This window comes from Taudactylus pleione, unplaced genomic scaffold (genome assembly GCF_031769625.1).
Source record: "Taudactylus pleione unplaced genomic scaffold, aTauple2 ptg000094l, whole genome shotgun sequence".
NCBI lineage: Eukaryota > Metazoa > Chordata > Amphibia > Anura > Myobatrachidae > Taudactylus > Taudactylus pleione.
In genome coordinates, this window is record NW_028284496.1 from 1,653,062 (window position 1) to 1,674,607 (window position 21,546).

At 47.4% G+C, this 21,546-nt stretch overlaps 1 protein-coding gene across 1 annotated transcript in view; it reads left to right on the forward strand.

Moving 5' to 3' along the window:
- The window catches only part of KCNN4 (potassium calcium-activated channel subfamily N member 4), a 95,326-nt gene that overhangs the window by 65,302 nt on the left and 8,478 nt on the right, over positions 1 to 21,546 (forward strand). Inside the window, exons 3-6 of the mRNA XM_088469830.1 lie at positions 10,712 to 11,130; positions 16,318 to 16,453; positions 16,832 to 16,942; positions 18,918 to 19,036. Of these exons, the coding sequence (XP_088325956.1) occupies positions 10,712 to 11,130; positions 16,318 to 16,453; positions 16,832 to 16,942; positions 18,918 to 19,036 (785 nt within the window). The remainder of the gene's footprint in view (positions 1 to 10,711; positions 11,131 to 16,317; positions 16,454 to 16,831; positions 16,943 to 18,917; positions 19,037 to 21,546) is intronic.

Consider the following 21,546-nt stretch of genomic DNA (forward strand, 5'->3'; position numbering starts at 1 on the left):
TTGGGATGAAATTTGTTAAAATGAGATAAAGGGTTGGAGAAGATGAATTTATAAAACAGACCACCTCTGACCTCTGACCTAGCAGAGCCTGACTCTTCTATAAGGGATTTACTCACCGGTTGTCCATGTGCCATGCGACGTGAGACACATGGCACTACTAATGCGCTCTGAGGGGAGAAGTGTACCATTCTTCTTCTAAATTGTGCATCTTAGTCGTATCACAGACGCAGCGATTAGCTGCTCGCAGATGCTGGGTTGCGACAAGAACAGCACCAGAATTGGTTTTACACATGTACACAGTCACATGTGATGCACAACAGAACTTGGCGTGACGAAAAGCAGCGGCCGCTGGCATCGGAGCCCTTTTTACACCGATTTAGAGTCCGTCACACAGTGCAAGCCAGCAATGTAGTTTTGTCGCTCCCAGTATTATTTATGTGAATGAGATGAGATGCACATTTTGAGCAAGAAAGACGCTCGGTGTGGCCGACTGAAACAGCGTCCGAGCCGCACTGCGCACGTGTCCTGATGGTTACTGCCGAAAGCCACAGAACAAATTTGTACCAAGAGTGGCAATTTCAGTGGTAGCGGAGGTAGGGCACTAGCCAGACTCAGACTGACATTCTGCGCCTCTATAGAGCTGGTGCAATATTCTTTGGTGCGACCGATGGTTTCTTAATACACAAAGCAGCGGTATAACGTGGCTGCCGGTAGGTGTCTTTGGGCCTGATTCACTATGAATCGCTATTCTGCTTGTAAGCATGCACCACAGTTGCTAATATCGCCGGTGCTATTTACATGTTTGCATTGACATTGCGATCGCATCCTGACATAAGGACGCCCACTTCCCCTTACTCACATCCATATACTAGGGGAACATAGCGAAACAATTGGTAACATCGGACCCATATGCAGACTTGCACAAGGCCTTACTCAGAAATTGCTACCAGCCACGCACGCTATCAGTGTGTGGCTGCTTGTGGCCACGCAGAGGATAATTTATGCACGCCCCTGCAACGGCGTTGAAACGCACTGGCATGCATGCGCTCGCCTGACCACCCCCCCCATCACCACCCACAAATGGCAGTTCCTATCAATCATTGTGCTCTGGGTCTGTGTAGCCTCTGCAATCACAGTTTCCATCGCAATTGCTAGTTCGCCCGTGCACTGCGATGCATGCGCAAAGCACGAACATCGGCCGATTGCGTACATATAAGCAACTGCATTCCTTGCTGAATCAGGCACTTTGGGCCTGATTCAGACCTGCTGGTGAGCGCACAGCGCTCGCAAGCGGGTCGATGGTCCCTCACTGCGCATACGTGAGACCAGGCCAGCGACGGGCGCTCCATCACTACGGGTCTCTCACCAAAGCGGGCAGCTGTCAATTGTGATTAACAGCTTGCCCCGTTTTGGAGGCCGGCAGGGGGGTGACTGGCCAAACAGAGGCGTTCCCTGAGGAACGCCTGCCGTTTGGGGCCGGCCCCACTGACATCACCAGTGACGTCAGTGGGTGAGCTTCCGGCTCTATTAGAGCCGAAAGCTCATTGGGGCTTGCGGGAACAAGACCCTACCACAAGGGTCTCATCGCAAGCCCTGATGGTCGCGATGGTCGTGACCATCGCGACCATCACCTGGCCGCTCGCTAAAGCTGTGGGTGGTCACCCACAGCTTAGCGAGCGACGAGGAGGCCATCTTTTAAAAAAAACAGGGACGTCCTTATTCAGAGTGAGCGCTCTCAAAGAGCGCCCGGCTCTGAATCAGGCCCTTTGTACGGATCCCATCAGCTGCGCATTAGCATAAAGACGCAGTCTCGGTGCGGTAAAAGTTGCGGTCGTGGCTGCATTAGCACCTACTTCAGAATCAGGCCTTGAGTTATTCTATAGATGTCAGACTTTCACAGAAATGGGCCCGGATTAAGCACAGCAGTTTTGACATACAAAGGAACCAGGACACTATACTTCAGGCTCTGCTATGATGTGTCTAAATATTTTTCTGCATTATTTTTAACTTTAATTCCGCTAAAGCTGCATTGCTGGTCTCACATGCCCGTAGCCTTGAGCTGACATGTCGGTCACATATGACCAACAGAATGTGCACAAGCCGCTCTGTGCTTACTGTTGCCACTTCTCTCACTATAGTCACAGATTGAGCTATGTAAAAAGAAACACTTTTCACATACAGAAAAGTGATACGTAACCAGTTAGCAGCTAAAGAACTGTACTTATTGTTACATTTTGGCTGTGTTTTATCTCAGTAGTTCCCGGTCCCTGTTCAGGCTCTGGATGATGAAGAGTCCTATTATGTTTTGGAGAGCAGAGCGAGCCCCTGTGCCAGACGTATTACTCAGTATATTTGTGCACAATTATGGAGGCACTTAATGAACTGGATGTGATTTTATATTGACTTTGTGATATTTATTTTCAGTGGCTGATTTCCCGTGCTTGGTGCAGAGGAACGAGTAACCTCATCACTAACCTTTAAATTCTAAAATCACGTTTTTACGGAAATATTTCTTTGCCCTAAATTTTACTCACTTTTGTTTTTATATTCTGAATCCACATAATAAAAGATTTTTTTTCTACTGAACCAAATAGTTTTAGTTTTGTTTTTAAGTTCTGATTATAAATGTTATCTGGCCCTTTCTAAAGTATCCCAAGTGCTAGAAGATTCTTTAAGGCTGGTTAGAACAACACCAGTGACACAGTGGTTGCGCTTGACTTGGGGTGGTACCCAGATCTTACACTTGCTGTTGGGAGCAGGGGGTCTCATTTAAGGGGGAAAGATCTACAGTATTTATTTTAGGGGTGGGCAATAAGCGGCCTTCCAGCTGTGAAAGAACTACACATCCCAGCATGCCTTGCCTAAGTTTTGTTATTTGGCCATACTAAAACTGTCGCAAGGCATGCTGGAAACTTTAGTTCAGCAGCAGCTGAAGGGCTGCTTATTGGTCACTCCTGATTTAGGGTATTCGATCATTAGGTCTACCGTAAAAAGGTAGACAATGTTTGGGTAGACAATGTAAGTTAGACAGGCAATAGGTCGACAGGGTCTGAAGGTCGACAAGGACAGAAGGTTGACAGGGTCATTAGGTCGACACATGTTTTTCTGTGTTTTTTTAGGGTTAGGCACTTAACGTAGGGTTAGAGTTAGGCATCAGGAGGGTTCGGGTTAGGCACTGTCGTCCATTTAACCAATCAGATTCTAGCTGTCGTTTATCTATCACAGTTTTTGAAATGACAGAAGCTGATTGGTTGCTTTGGAAAACTACTGCACTTTATCTCTCTCTCAGGCTTGATGCATCTCCCGAAGTCTGTGCAATGATGTATCAGCATTATAGCTGTGAAGTATAGGGAACGTCAAAAGCTGGGACAGCACAGTGTACACTCACAGAGCAAGTTGGCTTTGAAGCCGTGCTATCAGTTTAAATGCTCTCTATGGGGCCCATTTATCATTCTATATTTACGGCTACATCCCCGAAAACACCCGTTTTTGGGGGTTAACTGCAAATACTAAGTCACACTCGGATGTATGAAGGGAAGACCACAGCAAGTACCTCTGATACCTGCTGTGATCCCTCCATTCCCGCTGGCAGCTGCATCCCCCATAGGTCTCTATGGGGGATGCGATGCTGCCAAATTTACCAACATTCCGGAAGTCAATACATTCCAGATATTGGCCCCCGCTATCTGAAGATGGCATTAGCCGCTGTAACCTATGGGCTACACTACACGTTGCATGATTGGCCGGTGCCCCCGGCACCCTCCCCCGGCAATGGCGGCCGTGCATGTGCAGCAGTCCCGGGAGCACTCCAGGCACATCGCAGGGAGGGGCTCCTTTCTCAGCCCCTGCATATGCCGAATGATACATCCAGGTGTTATAATCGCACCTTGCATTGCGATCATGGGGGCCTAAGATGTTTCCCATTTAGCTCTCTAAGCATGCAAATAAACCCCCCTCCCCCCCGCGTACAACCTAGTACCGAGCTTTCTTTAAAGCTTCTCTGCTCATGTGCCAGGGTTTCTCTATAGTGCACTTCAACCAACAATTACGTAACCAACTTATTAGTGTCTGGCAGACACAGACATCCTGCTGCTGTGACAAGGGATAATGGATATTTCTGCACATCCAGATCACCTACACCAGAGGCACGTGTTATTAATCCTGCAGCTCCAGACACTCCTTGTAGTCATTACAGAGCCGGATGTGAGTGAGCCATTAACCAGCATAACTCTGTGTGCTTAGCAGGTGGGGCGCGGACAGCGTGCTGCTCTGCCTCACTTCTAGGGACACGGTGGAATAACTGTGGAGAGGATCATATAAAGCTCTGTGACTTGTTAAGACGCATAAAGTATTGTTATTTGTGGGTGGAATGTATATACTTTGTTTCAATCAAACATTGTGATATATATTAGAGAGAGAGAGGGATGAGAGATGGAGGGAGGAGAGAGAGGGTGAAGGGGAAGAGAGAGAAGGGAGATAGAGAGAGAGTTAGAAGGAGATCGGGAAAGGGGAGAGAGAGAGGGGGAGAGAAGGCGAGAGAGAAGTTAAGAGATAGAGAGAAGGAGGGAGAGAGAAAGGAAGAGGGGGAGAGAGGGCTAGAGAGAAGGAGAGAGAGAGAAAGGAACAGGGGGAGAGAGAGGGAAGGTGAGAGATATAGAAAGAGAGAGAGATAGAAGGAGATAGGGAAAGGGGGAGAGAGAGGGGGAGAGAAAGCGAGAGAGAAGTTAAGAGATAGAGAGAAGGAGGGGGAGAAAATGAGAGGGGAGGGAGAGAGAGGGAAGGCGAGAGATAGAAGGAGATAGGAAAAAGGGGAGAGAGAAAGAGAGGGGGATAGAGCGAGAGAGTACAGAGATAGAGAAAAGGAGGGAGAGAGAAAGGGAAAGAGAGAGAGAAAGGGGGAGAGAGAGAGGGGAGGGAGAGCGAGAGAAGGCGAGAGATATAGAAAGAGAGAGAGAGAGAGAGAAGGAAATAAGGAAAGGAGAGAGAGAGAGAGAGATAGAAGGAGATAGGGAAAGGGGGAGAGAGAGAGGGGAGGGAGAGCGAGAGAAGGCGAGAGATATAGAAAGAGAGAGAGATAGAAGGAAATAAGGAAAGGAAAGGAGAGAGAGAGAAGGAGATAGGGAAAGGGGGAGAGAGAGAGAGAGAGGAGAGAAAGCGAGAGAGAAGTACAGAGATAGAAAGAAGGAGGGAGAGAGGGGAGGGAGAGCGAGGGAAGGCGAGAGATATAGAAGGAGAGAGAGAAAAAGAGGAGAGATGGAAAGAGAGAGATACAGTATACAGTATATAGCACCTTTTTATCTATTTTTGACCAACCCCCTCATTGGTGCAGGCTGAGGGTTTTTAATGTGTTCTCCAAAGTAGTTGCGGAACCTACATATTATATCTATCTCTTCTGTTATATACATTCAAATTACCGCCATGACAATATGTAGCAAAGATATATAGGGGAGGTTCCATTAAGCTTGGTACAGTCGCTGCCAGAGCAGGTTCCTACGGCTACAGTACACACGTTACGTCACAGCAGGCTGATTCTCCTCCTAGCCTACGGAGGTGCGCCCGGAATCAGCTTACAGTAATGGGCTGACAAATGTGCAGCTTAATTGTATCTGCCCCATAGAGTCAATGGGTTAAAATTCAACAGGGTTCTATTGTTCACATGTTGTTATAATTTACTTCCATAATGCAGCAAATATACATTCTAGCTGATTAACTACATTAAGCCTTATTAACACTTTGGCGCTGAGAATGGTGTTTTCCCAAGTTTGCAAATGGGAACAGAGGGCCTGATTCAGAGCCGCTCGTAAGCGGCCGCTCGTTCACTCTGAGCGATGTTCGCACATCTGCGCATGCGTATGGGTTTTAGTACGCATGCGCGAACCAGTCATTGCGGTCGAAAATCGTGTGCTCGCAAAATAGCGAATGCCTGCTAATTTGAGTGACAGAATGAGGCGTTTGTGCGTGGTAACAAGGGAAAGTGCTTGAGAACGGGGGAGTAGAAATCCGAACGCAGGCGTGCCAAACGGTGAAAACGGGCGTTTTAACAGTGTGCATAATTAACAAAGCAGCGTCATCGACCACGTCACTTGGTTCTCTTTTAGCCTGAACTGCTCGCATGATTGCGGTAGGAAAATCCAATCACAAGCACTGCAAGCAGTTCATACGCCTTTCGATGTACTCGATTAATGAAATAAATAGCGGAGATGACGTATGATGCGAGCGGCCAAGGGGCTTCTTTACAAAATAGCGAGCGCATGTTTCGTTCGCTCGCTCAGACATAGAGGCGTCAACAGACCGCAAAGAGCGAGCTCTCAATTTAAATAGCCGGCCCCTTTTTCTGAACGAGCGTCCGCATATAGCGTCCGGCTCTGAATCAGGCCCAGAATCCCGGGAAAGTAGATCCTAAAGCTGTACGCAGTAAGTATATTAACACACCCCTGTGTCACACCAATGCTGCTACGAAACCACAAATTCCTCCCCAGGAAGTACAGAGTCCCCATTAACAGCCAGACTAGAGTGATTACAACGGTTAGTCGAATTGTACATTCTGTCTCCCTGGCACATTTCTACACAGCAGCAATGTCCTTGGAAATTGTGTTTAAGGGACCTATGTACAAAGAATCAATTTTTTCCCATTTACATCGCAGCGGGGATAAGTATTTACATGATATCCCCACTATGTACTAAGGTTAACTCACAGGAACATCAGTAGCGATAACCGATGTCCCTGCGAGTTACATCCCCGGTATATTAAAGGAGTCTTTCACATTTTTGAAATACTCCTCCAAGGAAAGTGAAAGCGGGCATGCACGCAGTGTCAGTTTCCGGAGCCGGACGGAGACTGCCGGAGAGGGATTATAAGATACCCCTGCTGCGAAAATGCCACCATAGGCATACAGCGATTTACACTATTTGGGGGTGGTGTAAGCCAGTGGTACATAGGGGTCAGATCGTTGTCCCCATTGATGATCTGCACCGATAGTTAGCCTTTTGCAGAAGATTTCTGTGCAAACGACTTCATTTGGTGATTAGTACATAGCGCTAATACATAAAATTATGCAGAAACTGCAGTTGCGTCATCAATTTATTTAAAAAAACAAAACGCCTTGATAAATAGGCCCCTAAATGTTCAGAACTAATTTACTTTCTCAAGGTCGGTTAAGCTGGAAAAGGGAGATATTAATAAACTACAGTTATATTGTCCTTCCAGATCGACAGTACTTCTCCCTACAGCCAAGAATGATACGGATAAGCTCTATCACAAACTCCCAGTCAGACCACAGGTGTGGCTGATGTATCTTCCCAGATAAGAGTAAATACATACAGTATACCACTGGTTACATAGTACAACCCTGTCCATAATGTAATACATGCAGTATAAGCAGAACAGAAGGGCAGTGACACATCAAAAGATATTTTCCCTGCCAAACTCTTTTATTTTGTGTTTTGTCATAAGAGGAAAAAATTACTACAGAGTAATAGGTCTGAGTAACAGCATCTTTGGAATTTCATGGGGAAACCGTTATTACTTTGGAAGTTACTAGTAAGGACTGAAAATAGCCTGCAAAATGTTTAAAAAGTTGGACTAAGGGATCTATTTACTAAGCATTAGATGGAGATAAAGTACCAACCAATCAGCTCCTGTTATTATCAAGTAAAGTGACAGTTCAGGTGGGTACACACCTGACAGATATATCTGCGGATGATTGTCGTTCATACACACTGAACAGCCATCATCTGCTTGTGCCCTCGGATCCCGACGGCTGGGGGGCGGGACCCAGCAGCCGGTGGGTGGGTCGGGGGTGTCTATGTTAGTCTATATTTGCATTTTTTTTATTTTGCTTACTATTTTTCATCTCTGTATCTTTAAGATGATTTATTGCCACTCCTTTTCTGAGGTTATGTACTAATATCAGACATAATGTTGCTCTAAAGTTTTGATGTATGTTTGGCTATACTTTTACTTCATAACTATTTTATATAAGGACTCGATAGCCTGAAAAGTGTTGGTCCGCCTTCTCATCAATTACAGTAATCCCTAATCCACCTTCTCATCAGTTACAGTGTTGGTCCACAGTAAGCCTTACCCAAGATGGCGCTAGTGAGGGAGGCAGACTGCCTGAAATCTGATTTGCATAATAATTTCAGTTACCTATAATATGTTCTTTCACTGACCTTTATATTCATATACTTGTATGACTAAAAGATATATTTCTGAGGTAATCCATGCAAACAGTAGATACTTTCTGCCCAGGCACTTCATGACTTTGCTACTCTAAAGCTGGGTGCACCCTGGCGCGTCCAGCAATCGGTCCGATGTTTAGGGCGATGTGCCTTCACCCTGGACATCGCATGATTGCCGGAACACATTACCCGATTTAATGAACGACGGAACGATCACTCATTCCATCCTTCATTAACATGTGTTATCGTGTGATTGGTCATGCAGTACAGCCAATCACACAATATCGCACCAGAGTACGGGAGTGCGCAAATTGGGCATACACACTGCACGATATGCCCAATTTGTCATTCTGACTAAGCCAAATCGGGCGCTCGCTCTGAATCAGGGCCGTCCTTCTGAATTTTTAGAGCGGCCTCCTGGCCACTCGTATAGCTGTGGGCGAGCGGCCAGGAAGATGGTTGCGATGGTCAAGACTATCGCGACCATTGGGTTTGCGACGAGACCCTTGTGGTAGGGTCTCGTTGCCGCAAGCCCTGGAGTGCTTTTGGCTCTATCAGAGCTGAGAGCACTCCCACTGACATCACTTGTGATGTCAGTGGGGCCGGCCCCAGATGGTAAGCGTTCCCATGGGAACGCCTCCGTCTGGCCAGCCACACCCCCGGCACGCCCACCAAAGGGGGCGTGCTGTCACTCAACATCGAAAGCACGCCCACTTTGTAGCGAGACCCATAGCGACGGTTTGCCCGTCGCTATCCGGGTCTCGCGCATGCCCACGACGGAGCCGGGTCCATCGTGCGCATGCGCACTGGGCTAACATCTACCCGCTTGCGAACGCTCAGCGCTCACGAGCGGGTCTGATTCAGACTGTACACTCTGCACGATCTGCCATATGACGTCACAATGTATCTTTACATGCTGCATCCAACAGCACAGCAGATGGGACCATGTGATAAACTACCGTCGTGAACGACTTATCGGGCGTATACACTATATGATGTGTATGATATATTACATCGGACAGATATATTGTACGATACATAGTATATTGTGTACCCAGCTTAACCTTGAGCACAAGCCTAACAGAAACCTAACCAAAACCTGAACCGTAATCCAAGATATGTCGTAAAAGATTTCTGTTACAGTGTAAAGCATCATCCAGCTTTATATGGGAATGTAAAGTTAGTACCATATCTGTCCTGTGCTGCTCTCTTGAGAAAAACTGAACTGAACATTCTAATCAGGGGTGCCAATGTGACGTTACATATTACTAAAATATCAAGGCCCAGATTTATCAGCGAGTGATATTTTTGTTATCACTTATTACCAATCGTAAACGGTGCTCCAACCAATCTAACTGTCATGTCTTTGAAAAATGATAGGAGCTGATTGGTTGGAGCACTATTTAAGATAAGTAACGAGGGATAACAAGAATAGCACTTGTTGATAAATCTGGGCCCAAATTCCCTTTAGCACCTTACTGCCACATCATCTACTACACCGGAATGATTTGTCTCTTCAGGAAGTGGCCTGCACTGAATCGGGTGGCCATCAGGTTGATCTGAGGAAGATTACACTAGTGAGCTATGTGGAGAGATGTATTTTATTAATTTCCCCATCCCCCAGGTATAACATTGTTTTTGAACCCAATGGAGACTACCGAGCTGAGAGAGAATGTTCTCTGCCCAACACAAAATCATTTCAGCAGGAGGCAGGAATCTATTACTACTTGCTTCTTATGGTAAAAGATTGTGATACTGTTATCCAAATAAACTTACTACTTACATTGGAAGAAAGGGAAATATCCATACTGTTAATTGGACATTGAAATAAATGATGTGCAAATAGATGACTGGCTGTGCAGCCCAGTGGGTGTGCGTTTGTGGGTGGGGCAGTAAGGAGAACCAGCTCCAACAACTAACAGTTGTCTTCAACCACCTTCCCATCTCTGTCCCCCACCAACCATCGCCCCCTTGTTTTTCTATGTTATCTCTGTGCTTCATTTCCCCTTCCTGTCTCATTCATCTCTCTCCCTCTCCATCATCTCTACCACTCCACCACCCTCTCTTTCATATCTGTCACCCCACCAATCTCTCTCATCTCTGCCCCCCCTCCCCTCCCCTGCAGGTGTGGTGGGGGTCGTAAGTGGGGGACTGCCGCCTCCATAGGCTGAGAAGACTCAGGGAACAGTCCTGTGCATGGAACGTTGCTGGATGGGGAAAGCAGAAGCTAGGTTGTGGCTTTATCTAGCTGCCAGTGAGAGCTATGAGGCTCCGGAGCTGATAGACCAGTGCCGTAACTAGACTTTTTGTTTTTGGTGCCCTGTGCCAGAAATAGCAATGGCACCCCCCCCCTGTTTTTAAAATAGGGACATAAGACCCGAAAAAGGGCCATGGCCTCATGGGGAAGGGCCAGGGAAGAGATTGGGGAGGCCTGGAGACTTTTCGGTGCTCTGTGCCAGAAAGAGCATTGAAGACCCCCGTAAAATAAGACCCCCGTAAAATAATAATTTTTTTCTGTTTGCTTTCCCAGCTCTTCATGAACGACAATTCCTTAGTGGACTGGCGCATAGCTGTGAATGCTAAGAAGTTTGCGTGGATTTTGCTGGAAATTGTGGTGTGTGCTGTCCACCCATTCCCATTTGAACAACAGTGTGATGGAGGTGGACATATAGACTCTGAAAATCAGTCCCCGGACTTTCTCTCGGATGCAGACATTGTGTTGTCCATCATGATGTTCCTTCGTCTTTACCTACTGCCCCGGACTGTGCTGCTCCACAGCAAGGTGCTGGTAGATGCTTCTTATAGAAGTATTGGCTCCCTCAACAAGATCAAGTTTCAGTACCAGTTTGTTATGAAGATTCTCATGAACACCTGCCCAGGCCGTGTCCTGCTGATATTGACCATCAGTCTATGGATTGTCTCCTCCTGGGTTCTGTCTGTATGTGAAAGGTGAGAAAGCCGTATTGCTGTATCCTAATAATCCAATTAGACATAATATATATGTATAAAATGTATGTATATTAGGGATGTGCAGGCTCAGATTAGTTTGGATTTTCCCGCCACATTTAGATTTTTCCCGCCAAAAATCGGGTCTCAGAAAGAGGCAAAACGTCATCTTTCATGGACAATGTTTGTCCATGAAAGATGACGTTTTGCCTCTTTTTTTGGAGGGAAAAATATGAATTTGGCGGGAAAATCAGAACTAATCCAAGCCTGCACATCCCTAATGTATATTGTAAATACATGTAACTAGGAATTGATATATGGGGTGGTTCCATAGTAGCCAGTTCTGTCGGTGCTGTGGGTCATTATCCATGTCTAAGGGTGGCATATTTCAGTCATATGGATGGGCATTACCAATAGTTTTGGAAAGTTAGCTCTGATTGGTGGTTTCCGTATACAACATGTAAGTCAGGGTTTCTGAAACATGGCCCTCCAGTCACCATAACAGTCCATGTTTTAAGGATCAAACTGAGGGCCTGATTCCAAGATTTACGCAATGCCGATATCTACGCATACCGAGCAATTGTTTGTCATTGTGCATGCGCAAATGCCGCTCTGCACACGCACATCGATTGTATTGCAATTATGCTTGTACAGAGGAACCACTCGCAAAGTGAGTGACAGATAGTCAGCGTTTGGGGGAGGTAACGGTGGGGGCGTTATTAAACGCGGGCGTGTCGGACCATTTAAATGCCGTTTCATGTGCGTGCGTACATTTAGCCATTGCGATCTCCTTTGCAGCAAGAGAGCTCTCTGCGTGTCAGGACTGACTTCACTGACAAGCTGCGTGGCTGCATGATGTGCGTCAATGGTGCCGATAATTATAATGTTGTACGTCGCTAGATAGATATGAGAAGGCAGCAGTGGGCGTCTCTATTGTCGGATAAGATTTGAAATGCATTAGCATATTTTTGCAACTGCAATCTGTAAGAGATTACAGTTGTGATTGCATTAGCATAAATCTTGTAATCACGCCCTGTTTGTAGTACTAATTAAGACACCTGCAATTAAGGATGGATATCTTTAAAACCTGCACTGTCAGAGTGCCTTGAGGACCGAGTTTTGGAAACCTAAGGTATGGTAGGGTAGTATGGAGGACATAGCTTACATGACTGTCTGACGTTGGTGCTCTCTATGTACTGCAAATCCGAATTGCCATAACTGTAAGCAGGGGCGTCAGAGTGATTTTATGTTGGGGGGGGGCAACATAAAATCTTCCTGATGCCCCTGAGCCCCCTATCTCTAACCTGTTGCTAAGCAGTTGAACCCGGCCGGTCCGGCCTCTGCTCTTCCCCGCAGCCTCCGGGTGGACTCGCTCCTACAAAAGCCCGCCCAGTGCTGACACAGACCACCGCCTCTGGGCTTTGTCTCCTCAGCCGCTGGGCACCGCTGTAGGTACTGGAGCGGTCAGGGGCTGTGCTTTATAGCAATAGGCTGCACAGCCCCTGCAACGCACGGAGGATGAGGTGTAATGTGCGGTCTTACGGTGCAGGGGCCGTGCAGCCTATTGCTATAGAGCATAGCCCCTGACCGTCTGCAGCCGCCACATCTTTCAAATGTTTTTTTGGGGGGGGGGGGGCGAGTCGTCCCCTTACTCCCCCCCCCTCCATCCTGACGCCCATGACTGTAAGGCCAGTATGAGAAGCATGGTGATATTTTCTGGTGAATACCAACGGGTTGGGTATGGGATCCCCGTTGTCGGGATGCTGGCTGTCAGAAGACCGACAGCAGCATCCCAACGGTCACAATCCCGACACTGGAAGGTAAGTTCCCTACACCTAATGCTTACCCCTCCCCGGTGCCTGAACCTAACCTCCCCCCTAGTGCCTAAACCTAACCTCCCCGTCCCCTAAACCTACCCCCTTAGTACCTAACCCTCCCCCTAGTGCATAACCCTAAACCTAACCCTCCCCCGTTAGTACCTAACCATTCCCCTAGTGCCTAACTCTAAACCTAACCCTCCCCTAACCTCCGATATTTACCTCAGGATGCTGGTGGTCGGGATTTAGACCGTCAGCATCCTGTCTGCTGGGATGCTGACTACATCCCATTCCAACAGCGGCAGCAGCATTATGCAGGAGTTTGTATAAAAGTTTTTTATTGAAAATTCTTCAGATCATACAGTGCAGTTTCAACAGTGTAACCGGTGCATAAAAAACCTATAGTCATTTACTGCTGTAATGTCCACAAATGGTAGAACATATAAATAAATCCACATAAATGACAAGGGAAAATACATTTTGTTGCACCGAGCCAAGGGAAGGATAGTCATACAAGCTGAGGTCAATACCTCTTCATCTCTCTCCTAAGCTTCAAAGGGGTTCTCAAAACCCACTTATTTATCAAAGCCTACCAGCGCTCACCCTAACAGCCCTCTGTGTTCCTCATACACAGGCTCAACCCTCTGTGTCACCCATGTCTGCCTGCCCATCCCCTATAGAGTGTAAGCTCCCGTGAGCAAAGCCCTCTTTCCTCATTGCCTCACTTTTACCATAATTCCCCCCCCCCCCCAGCAGCAGTGAGTTCCTTCTGTTCTTCTGTTTCAGCCAGCCCTGTCTTGTGGGTATGATGACTTTATGTCATAGGTCTTATATTTGCAGTGTACTTACACATGTAAGGTGCTTCAGACTCCTTGTGGTGCCATGTAAGTAAAGTATAATACCACATAATGGTGGGTTTCGTTCTGATAGAGATGAATAGTACACACACGTGACCATTTCAGTGAGTACAAATGAACACACTTTATTTACAAGTAACAAACAAACAATTAACAAACAACATACAAAGTATATAGTATACTCAACTTTTGTCTATGTATTCAGATGACACCAGTAATTCATCCTCTCCAACATAAGATGTACTTCATCTTATCTTCTCTGGGGAGCCCTCGTTTCAATAACGCCCAGGTAGTTCAATTTACATTGCAGGCATCTTACTGCAGACTCAGAGCCATGCACGAGCTGAAGAGCCTTTATGTAAATCTGATTTATATAGCCTAGTATGGGGTGTTTTGGCGTTCCGGATATTAAGCCCATATTAGTTACATACTAGGTACCCACTAATTGGTACAACATAGCATTGGCCAACCTTATCTCTCTTGCACATGCTCTGTAAGCACTAAGATATACTCAGACAAAGAAATACAGTAATGACGTATCCTAGTATGTCTGGAGATGAACTCTCAAAGCTCCTTTGTGTCGAATCTCAGATTACCCATAATGCTTAGCATCTCTACACATCTTACAATGGAATGTGGCTCACTGTCTGCTGATAAGACCATGTAAGCTATGAATGGCTCATTATACATCTCTGATAGTAATGACAGATACAAGCTAGGCCTCAATTTATGTCTTGTTTGACCTCAAAAGGTTATATCTAACCAGTATGTGCAGACTGCAGCTATAATACCCATAATGCTAAGCATTATGGGTAATCTGAGATCATTGAATACAATGATCTTGTTCACACCTCAAGGGTTGTGTGTTACAAATTTAAATGCCTATGTAGAAATTAATTATTTAACACACTGGTTGCAAATACACAGGAAATAATCCAAAAAGTAATAATACAAGAGCTCAAGTCCAAGGAAACTAGTCAAATAAACTGGCAATTGCTTGTGTACAGGACGTAGAGCACAGATGGTGTAAGGGCAGCACAGATGGTGTAATGGTTAGCATTACTGCCTCACAGCACTGAGTTCGTGGTTTCAATTCCCACTACGGCCCTAACTGTGTGGAGTTTGTATATTCTCCCTGTGCTTGCGTGGGTTTCCTCCGGGTACCCCGGTTTCCTCTCACACTCCAAAAATATACTGGTAGGTTAATTGGCTCCCAACACAAATTAACCCTAGTGTGTGTGCATATGATAAGGAACATAGGGCCTGATTCAGAGCCGCTCGGCTCTAACAGAGTGGGGCCGGCCCCAAACGGTAGACGTTCTCATGGGAACGCCTCGGTTTGGGCAGCTACCCCCCCCGGCCCGTCCATCAAAGGGGGCGTGCTGTCACTCAACATCGACAGCACGCCCCCTTTGGTGCGAGATCCGGAGCGACGGATTGCCCGTCGCTATCCAGGTCTAACGCATGCGCACGACGGAGCCGGCGCATGCGCTCTGGGCCACCATCGACCCGGTTGCGAGCACTCAGCGCTTGCGACCGGATCAGAATCAGGCCCATAGATTGTAAGCTCCACTGGGGCAGGGACTGATGTGAATGGCCAACTATTCTCTGTAAAGCGCTGCGGAATATGTGTGCTCTATATAAATAACTGGTAATAAATAAATATAGGGGTGACTGCCGGCTAATAAGCTGCAAGCACAACAATCAGACATTTAGTTTTGGGACTTCACGCACACGCAAGAAGGGACGTGAATTTGTGCTTGCTAGGCCACATCGATTCACATATCCCAGCACAAAAAAATAATAAGCTCTACCTGATACTCACAAACCACAAAAAGAAGTGGGGGAAAACAACGACAACATATTATATAACATGATGAGAATGTGTAACGGTTCTCAGGGCCTGGCTCAGCACGGATCGCTATTCTGCTAGAACGCACGCAACACAGTTACTAATATTAGCGGTGAAATGCAAATGTTTGCAATCGCATTGCGATCACAGCTTACCATAAGGACACCCACTTCCCCTTACACACATTCCTATACTTGGGCAACATAGCTAAATAATCGGTAACATCGCACCCATACGCACAGATAAGGCAGGTCTGACCCCACTCAGGAATTGCTTACTACAGCGCACGCTATGAGCCCTCATGCTGCGTATAGTATTGCAGCTGATAATTTATGCACGCGCAACGCACTGGCACGCCACCCGCAAACGGCATTTCCTGTCAATGTGCTCGGGGTCAGCGTAATCTCTGAAAATGCATTTCCCATCGCAATTGCTAGTTCGCGCACTGCGATACATGCACAATGCGAATTAATCGACCAATTGCGTGCGTCTTTGCTACTGCGATCCTTGATGAATCAGGCCCTCAGTACGCATCTGATAAATAAGACTTACTTCATTTCGAGTTGTTGTACCTCAGTATGCTGAGCGTGTTCTGTATCTACTGAGCTGATAATTATCCTGTAGACATACATTAATATTTATCAACCTCTTTTTGTCTTCTCAGGGAAAGCCTACAAGGGGCCGGCAATCTGACTAGTGCTCTGTGGCTGATTCCCATCACCTTCCTAACTATTGGCTATGGCGATTTGGTGCCGCAATCTGTGTGCGGCAAGATGGTGTGCTTGTTCACCGGAGTGATGGTGAGAACATGACAGAGGTGGGGGCAAGGGGAACGGACACAGACTTGTGCTGACACCCGAAATCTACCTAGAGACAGCCTGTTTATCCTTTTCTAAGGCTCCTCAGTGCAGGATTTATGGTCAGTTTGTAACCTTCTATAGAATCTGTCTTATTCAGACCAGCCCAATATGACAGTGACCTCAGTGTCAGGGAATAGTGGTAGGGGCCTAAGCTTACGGGGTGTGGCCAGCCACGAGAGGGGGTGTAGCCATCTACGAGAGGGGGTGTGGTCATCCACGAGAGGGGGTGTGGCCAGCCACCACAGAGGGACTCACCTGTATGGTAAGATATAATCATGGCTGCAGTGATTCACCTTTCCCTGTATCTCTGTGCTCCAGGGGGTCGGCTGTACGGCTCTGATTGTCGCTGTAGCTGCTCAGAAGCTGGAGTTCACCAAGGCGGAGAAACACGTACACAATTTTATGATGGACATACATTACATGAAGCAGGTGAGCTCTTCCTCACTGAGTGACATTTAGGCCTCAAGTATAAATGTGATGAGAATACAGCAGGGGAGTTTGGGGGAGTTAGTACATATGGTACATTATCACTAGCTAACTTACATGACTTCTAGGGGATGTAGTCGGCATGTGGGATGCCGACGGTCTAAATACCGGCACTGAAATCCCGACAGGGCACCAGTATCCAGACCATCGGCATCCCGAAGGTAAGTATTGGGGTTTAAGGGGGAGGTTAGCGTTAGGTAGCGGGGTTAGGCATTAGGGGGAGGGCTAGGCACCGGGGAGGGGGTGTTAGGATTAGGATGCGGGGAGGGTGAGGTTAGGTTTAGGCACTTGGGGGAGGGTTAGGGTTAGGCACCGGGGAGGGGGTGTTAGGATTAGGGCGCGGGGAGGGGGAGGTTAGGTTTAGGCACTAGGGGGGGAGGTTAGGTTTAGGCATCGGGGAGGGGGTGGTAGGTCTAGGGTGTGGGGAGGTTAGGTTTAGGCACCGGGGAGGGGGTGTTAGGTTTAGGGTGTGGGGAGGGGGAGGTTAGGCACTGGGGGAGTGGTTAGGGTTAGACACTGGGGTGGGAGGGTTGGGGTAGGGGTTAGGAAAACACTTACCATTCATTCCTATGCGTGTCTGCATTCTGACCAGCGGCTTCCCGACAGCCGGGATTTCATACCCAACCCGAATTCTGGTTGTTATGCAGTGAAAATCTATTTAAACCCTGTTTAATCTATGCAAAAAAATGCTAAGGCGCTAATATATACAGCATGTTTGTGTGGCACGGTCAGGGCCGCTGGGGGATATGGGAGGGGTGTGGCCAATGGGGCAGCTGTATGCACCACTGTATTGCGGCTTTGCACTCTGAGTGGGGTGTGTCTGCACCATCTTGGGGTGCTGGATTACCCCCCCCCTCCTTCTCGACCTTGGGCATGGTATTGCATAATTGTCATTATTTTATACTTTTTTGGTGCAGGCACAACTTGCAGTTTACCCAAATCTTACAACAGGCACAACTTGCAGTTTACCCAAATCTTACAATTATACTTAAACAAGCTACAAATATACCTTTAGCTGCATAGACCTTTACAGTAACTTCCCACTCTAGGATGTAACGCCAAGCACGTGTGAATAGTCAGCACAAGGAAAGTGGCCGCGCGGGACCCAGCAAAGATTTTAAGTCCACTCCTTGAAGCATTTGGAGTTCTCAGTGTAGGAACAACACTGCTTAATACAATGGCAGATCCGTCTGCAGAAAACAGGCCGTGTAAGTGCCAAGTTCCTGTCACAAGAGCTCCAATACGCACTATGAACACGGCACAGAACTGACCCTGCCTCTGTCTGTTCTTTTCAGGGAAGTAAAGTGGATGGATAAATGCAGTCATGTGACATTAGCCATGCACTGCGTGGCAAAGTCATCTAGTACCTCCATTGAATGGGGCCCAGCGTGACCGGCTTCACGGTGAATTCCGGATAATGGCCTTGCCATTCTATTATTAAAGGGAGTGGAGACATTTTATCCTTCTAGAGATCTTTCCAGATCCCTAGTGAGCTTTTTCATTGTTACACAATGCAGGCAGGGCGAGCGAGAGGCTGTGACCTCTCATTTCTTATTATAGTCGGGTTGTAAGACTCGAGCTTCCTCAAAGGAAGCAATTAAGTTTTCCATGCAGGAACACAGACATTTATGAATCCTGTTGTGGCAAATCCAAAATGGAAAGTCATTCTGTTCAGGTGCATAAAACAACGGCCTTGAGAAAAATATCATCTCTTGGGAACCCAAGTCAGTCAGTTGTTACATATATTAAACTTTCATTTTGGTCATGTGGAGGTCTAAAGGCATTTATAGAATGTATTGCTATTTGCCGCAAGGAGCAAAACGTGTGTAGGCCGCAGGTTCGGGTAAAGGTGCCGAGTTCAGAAATAATGTTTCCAGTTATTTATTTCTTAAATCTGTTTATTTTTAATTTTTTGCAGATCAAAAGTGCTGCAGCCAATGTACTCGGTGAGGCCTGGCTGGTGCACAGACACACTATGCGAGGAGAGAGCTCCATGGTTCGCCTGCACCAGAGAGAGCTGCTGGGAGCCATTCACATGTAAGCTTGTCCGTCCTCGTGTGGAGTTTTCTACTGTGTCTGAACTTTGAACATTTCCCAATATTAAATAAAGCTAAATCAAAATAATATAAGCTCCACCCCAGATCCACCCACACCCTGCTCGTGATCCAACCAAAGACCATGCCCCAATCCACACAACCCCACATTCAATTATAACTGCACCCTCTTGCTGATTAGCCCCATCTAGTAAGGCAGGACAGCCCCACCAAAGTCAGTGCTATCGGGAACTGTCTGTCAGTGTGCAAAAAATGCCGGGACCACCACGAGGAAACCAGATGAATGCAATAAAACGGGATGTAGTTAATAGACCAGTGGACGCGATGCCGCCGGTCTAAATCTCGACTATGCATGCCCGACACGGGACTTAAAATAGGCGTTGAAATACCGTAGCCTATCTTAATCCCGGCGCTGGAAGCCCGGTCTCCGCCATCCCGATAGTCAAGAGCCGGGTAAGTGTGCTACTTAGCCTGGGGATGGGGGGGTTAGATTTAGCGACCCTCGGGGGGACTAAGGGTTAGGCATCCCCCCGGGCAAGGTTAGGGTTAGGCTAGGGGAAGGGGGGGTTAGGTGCCACTAGGGGGAGCTTAGGGTTAGGCACCCCCCCTGGGATGGTTAAGTTTAGGGTGCGGGGAAGGGGGGCTTAGGTTTAGGCACCCCCCGGGAGTTTTAGGGTTAGGCACCACTAAGGGAGGGTTAGGGGGTCGGTATTTCAATTCCATTCCCAATAAAAGAACAAACAAGCAAAGGAAAGAGCAAAAATAATACAATTCCACCCGACTTACGTACAAAACAATCAAAATGAACAGTAAAAGTGAAAGGAGAAGAATGACCGGTGTGTGCTTTTTTCTTCATAGATGTTATGAATCTAGAGCAGTCAGATTAGACGTTCATGAGGTCAACATTCCGAAGGTCAGCATGATAATGTCAGCATGGTCTGAATGTCGACATCGGCAGAATGTCAACATGACATGATGTCAGCATTGTGAATTAGGTTAGGATCAGGCATACTCACCTCCAGAATGCTCGATATGCCAGCAGTCGACATTCACATTAACGACATGTGACATGTCGACGTCCCATCTTTGTCGACATTCTGAATATCACATTCTGAACATATACAAAATCTAGAACACCCTTTTAGATACACGACCATGTTTATGTTCTCAACAGATGTCAAATGTTATATTTCCATTTAAGTACCAACTGGTCTATCTATCTGCTTTACTGCCCGTTTCACTGCTTTTCATTTTTTCTTTTTATTTATTCTAATGTATGGAATTGTTTCATGGATCTATTAGAGTTTTTAGGAAAAAAACAACAAAGGGATCCATGTACTAAGCAATAAGGAGCAAATGTCCACTCTTATACCCATACTGATGTGTCCTTTCTCATCCAGCCTCAGGCCCTGATTCAGAGCCGGACGCTCTGAAAGAGCGCTCGCTCTGAATCAGGGCGTTTTTTTTTAATTTTTGGTGTGGCCTCCTGGCCGCTCGCATAGCTGTGGGTGACCGCCCACAGCTACTGTATAGCGAGCGGCCATGATGATGGTCACGATGGTCAAGACCATCGCGACCATCGGGCTTGCGACAAGACCCTTGTGGTAGGGTCTCGTTCATCGCAGGCCCCAGAGAGCTTTCGGGTCTCACAGAGCCAGAAGCTCTCCACTGGCATCACTCGTGATGTCAGTGGGGCCGCCCCCAAACGGCAAGCGTTTCCTCGGGAATGCCTCCGTTTGGACAGCCACTCCCCCGGCCCGCCCACCAAAGGGGGCGAGCTGTCAATTAACATCGACAGCTCGCCCCCTTTGGTGCGAGACCCGGAGCGATGGATTGCCTGTCGCTAGCCGGGTCTCGCGCATGCGCACGACAGAGCAGGATCCGTCGGGCGCATGCGCTGTGGGCCACCATCGACCCGATTGCAAGCGCTCAGCACTTGCGACCGGGTCTAAATCAGGCCCTCAATACGCCACACAGTGCGATATACCTGGTGTTGAGGGAGCAGCCAGCTCCTGTGCTACTCTGCAAGAGTTGGGCGTCTTTATTGCCGAACATATGCCTAAGTCACAATGGGATGCAACTAGGACGTACCAGGAGACAGTGCTAATCTGTGACACTTGTTTATCTGTGTGCGACTGAGACTGTAAATGGAACCTGGGGTGGAAAAAAGCTGCGGCCGCTGCATCGTAGGATAGCACCTCGCATGCTGATTGAGAGACTCAGGGCCTGATTCAGACCCGGACGCTATGCTGTGCTCGCTCACATTGAGCGATTTTTCGCAATCTGCTTCATGCGTACGAGTCGCAATGTGCGTGCGCGAACCAGCCAGTGCGATGGGAAAGTGCTCGCCCGTAGGCCGCAGTCGGGCCGCTATTTGGAGTGACAGTTAGTGCCGTTTGTGTGTGGTAACAGGGGAAGGTGCTTGTAAACGGGGGTGATGATGTGCGAACGCAGGCGTGCCCAACCATCAGAACAGAGTTTAATGGGTGTGCA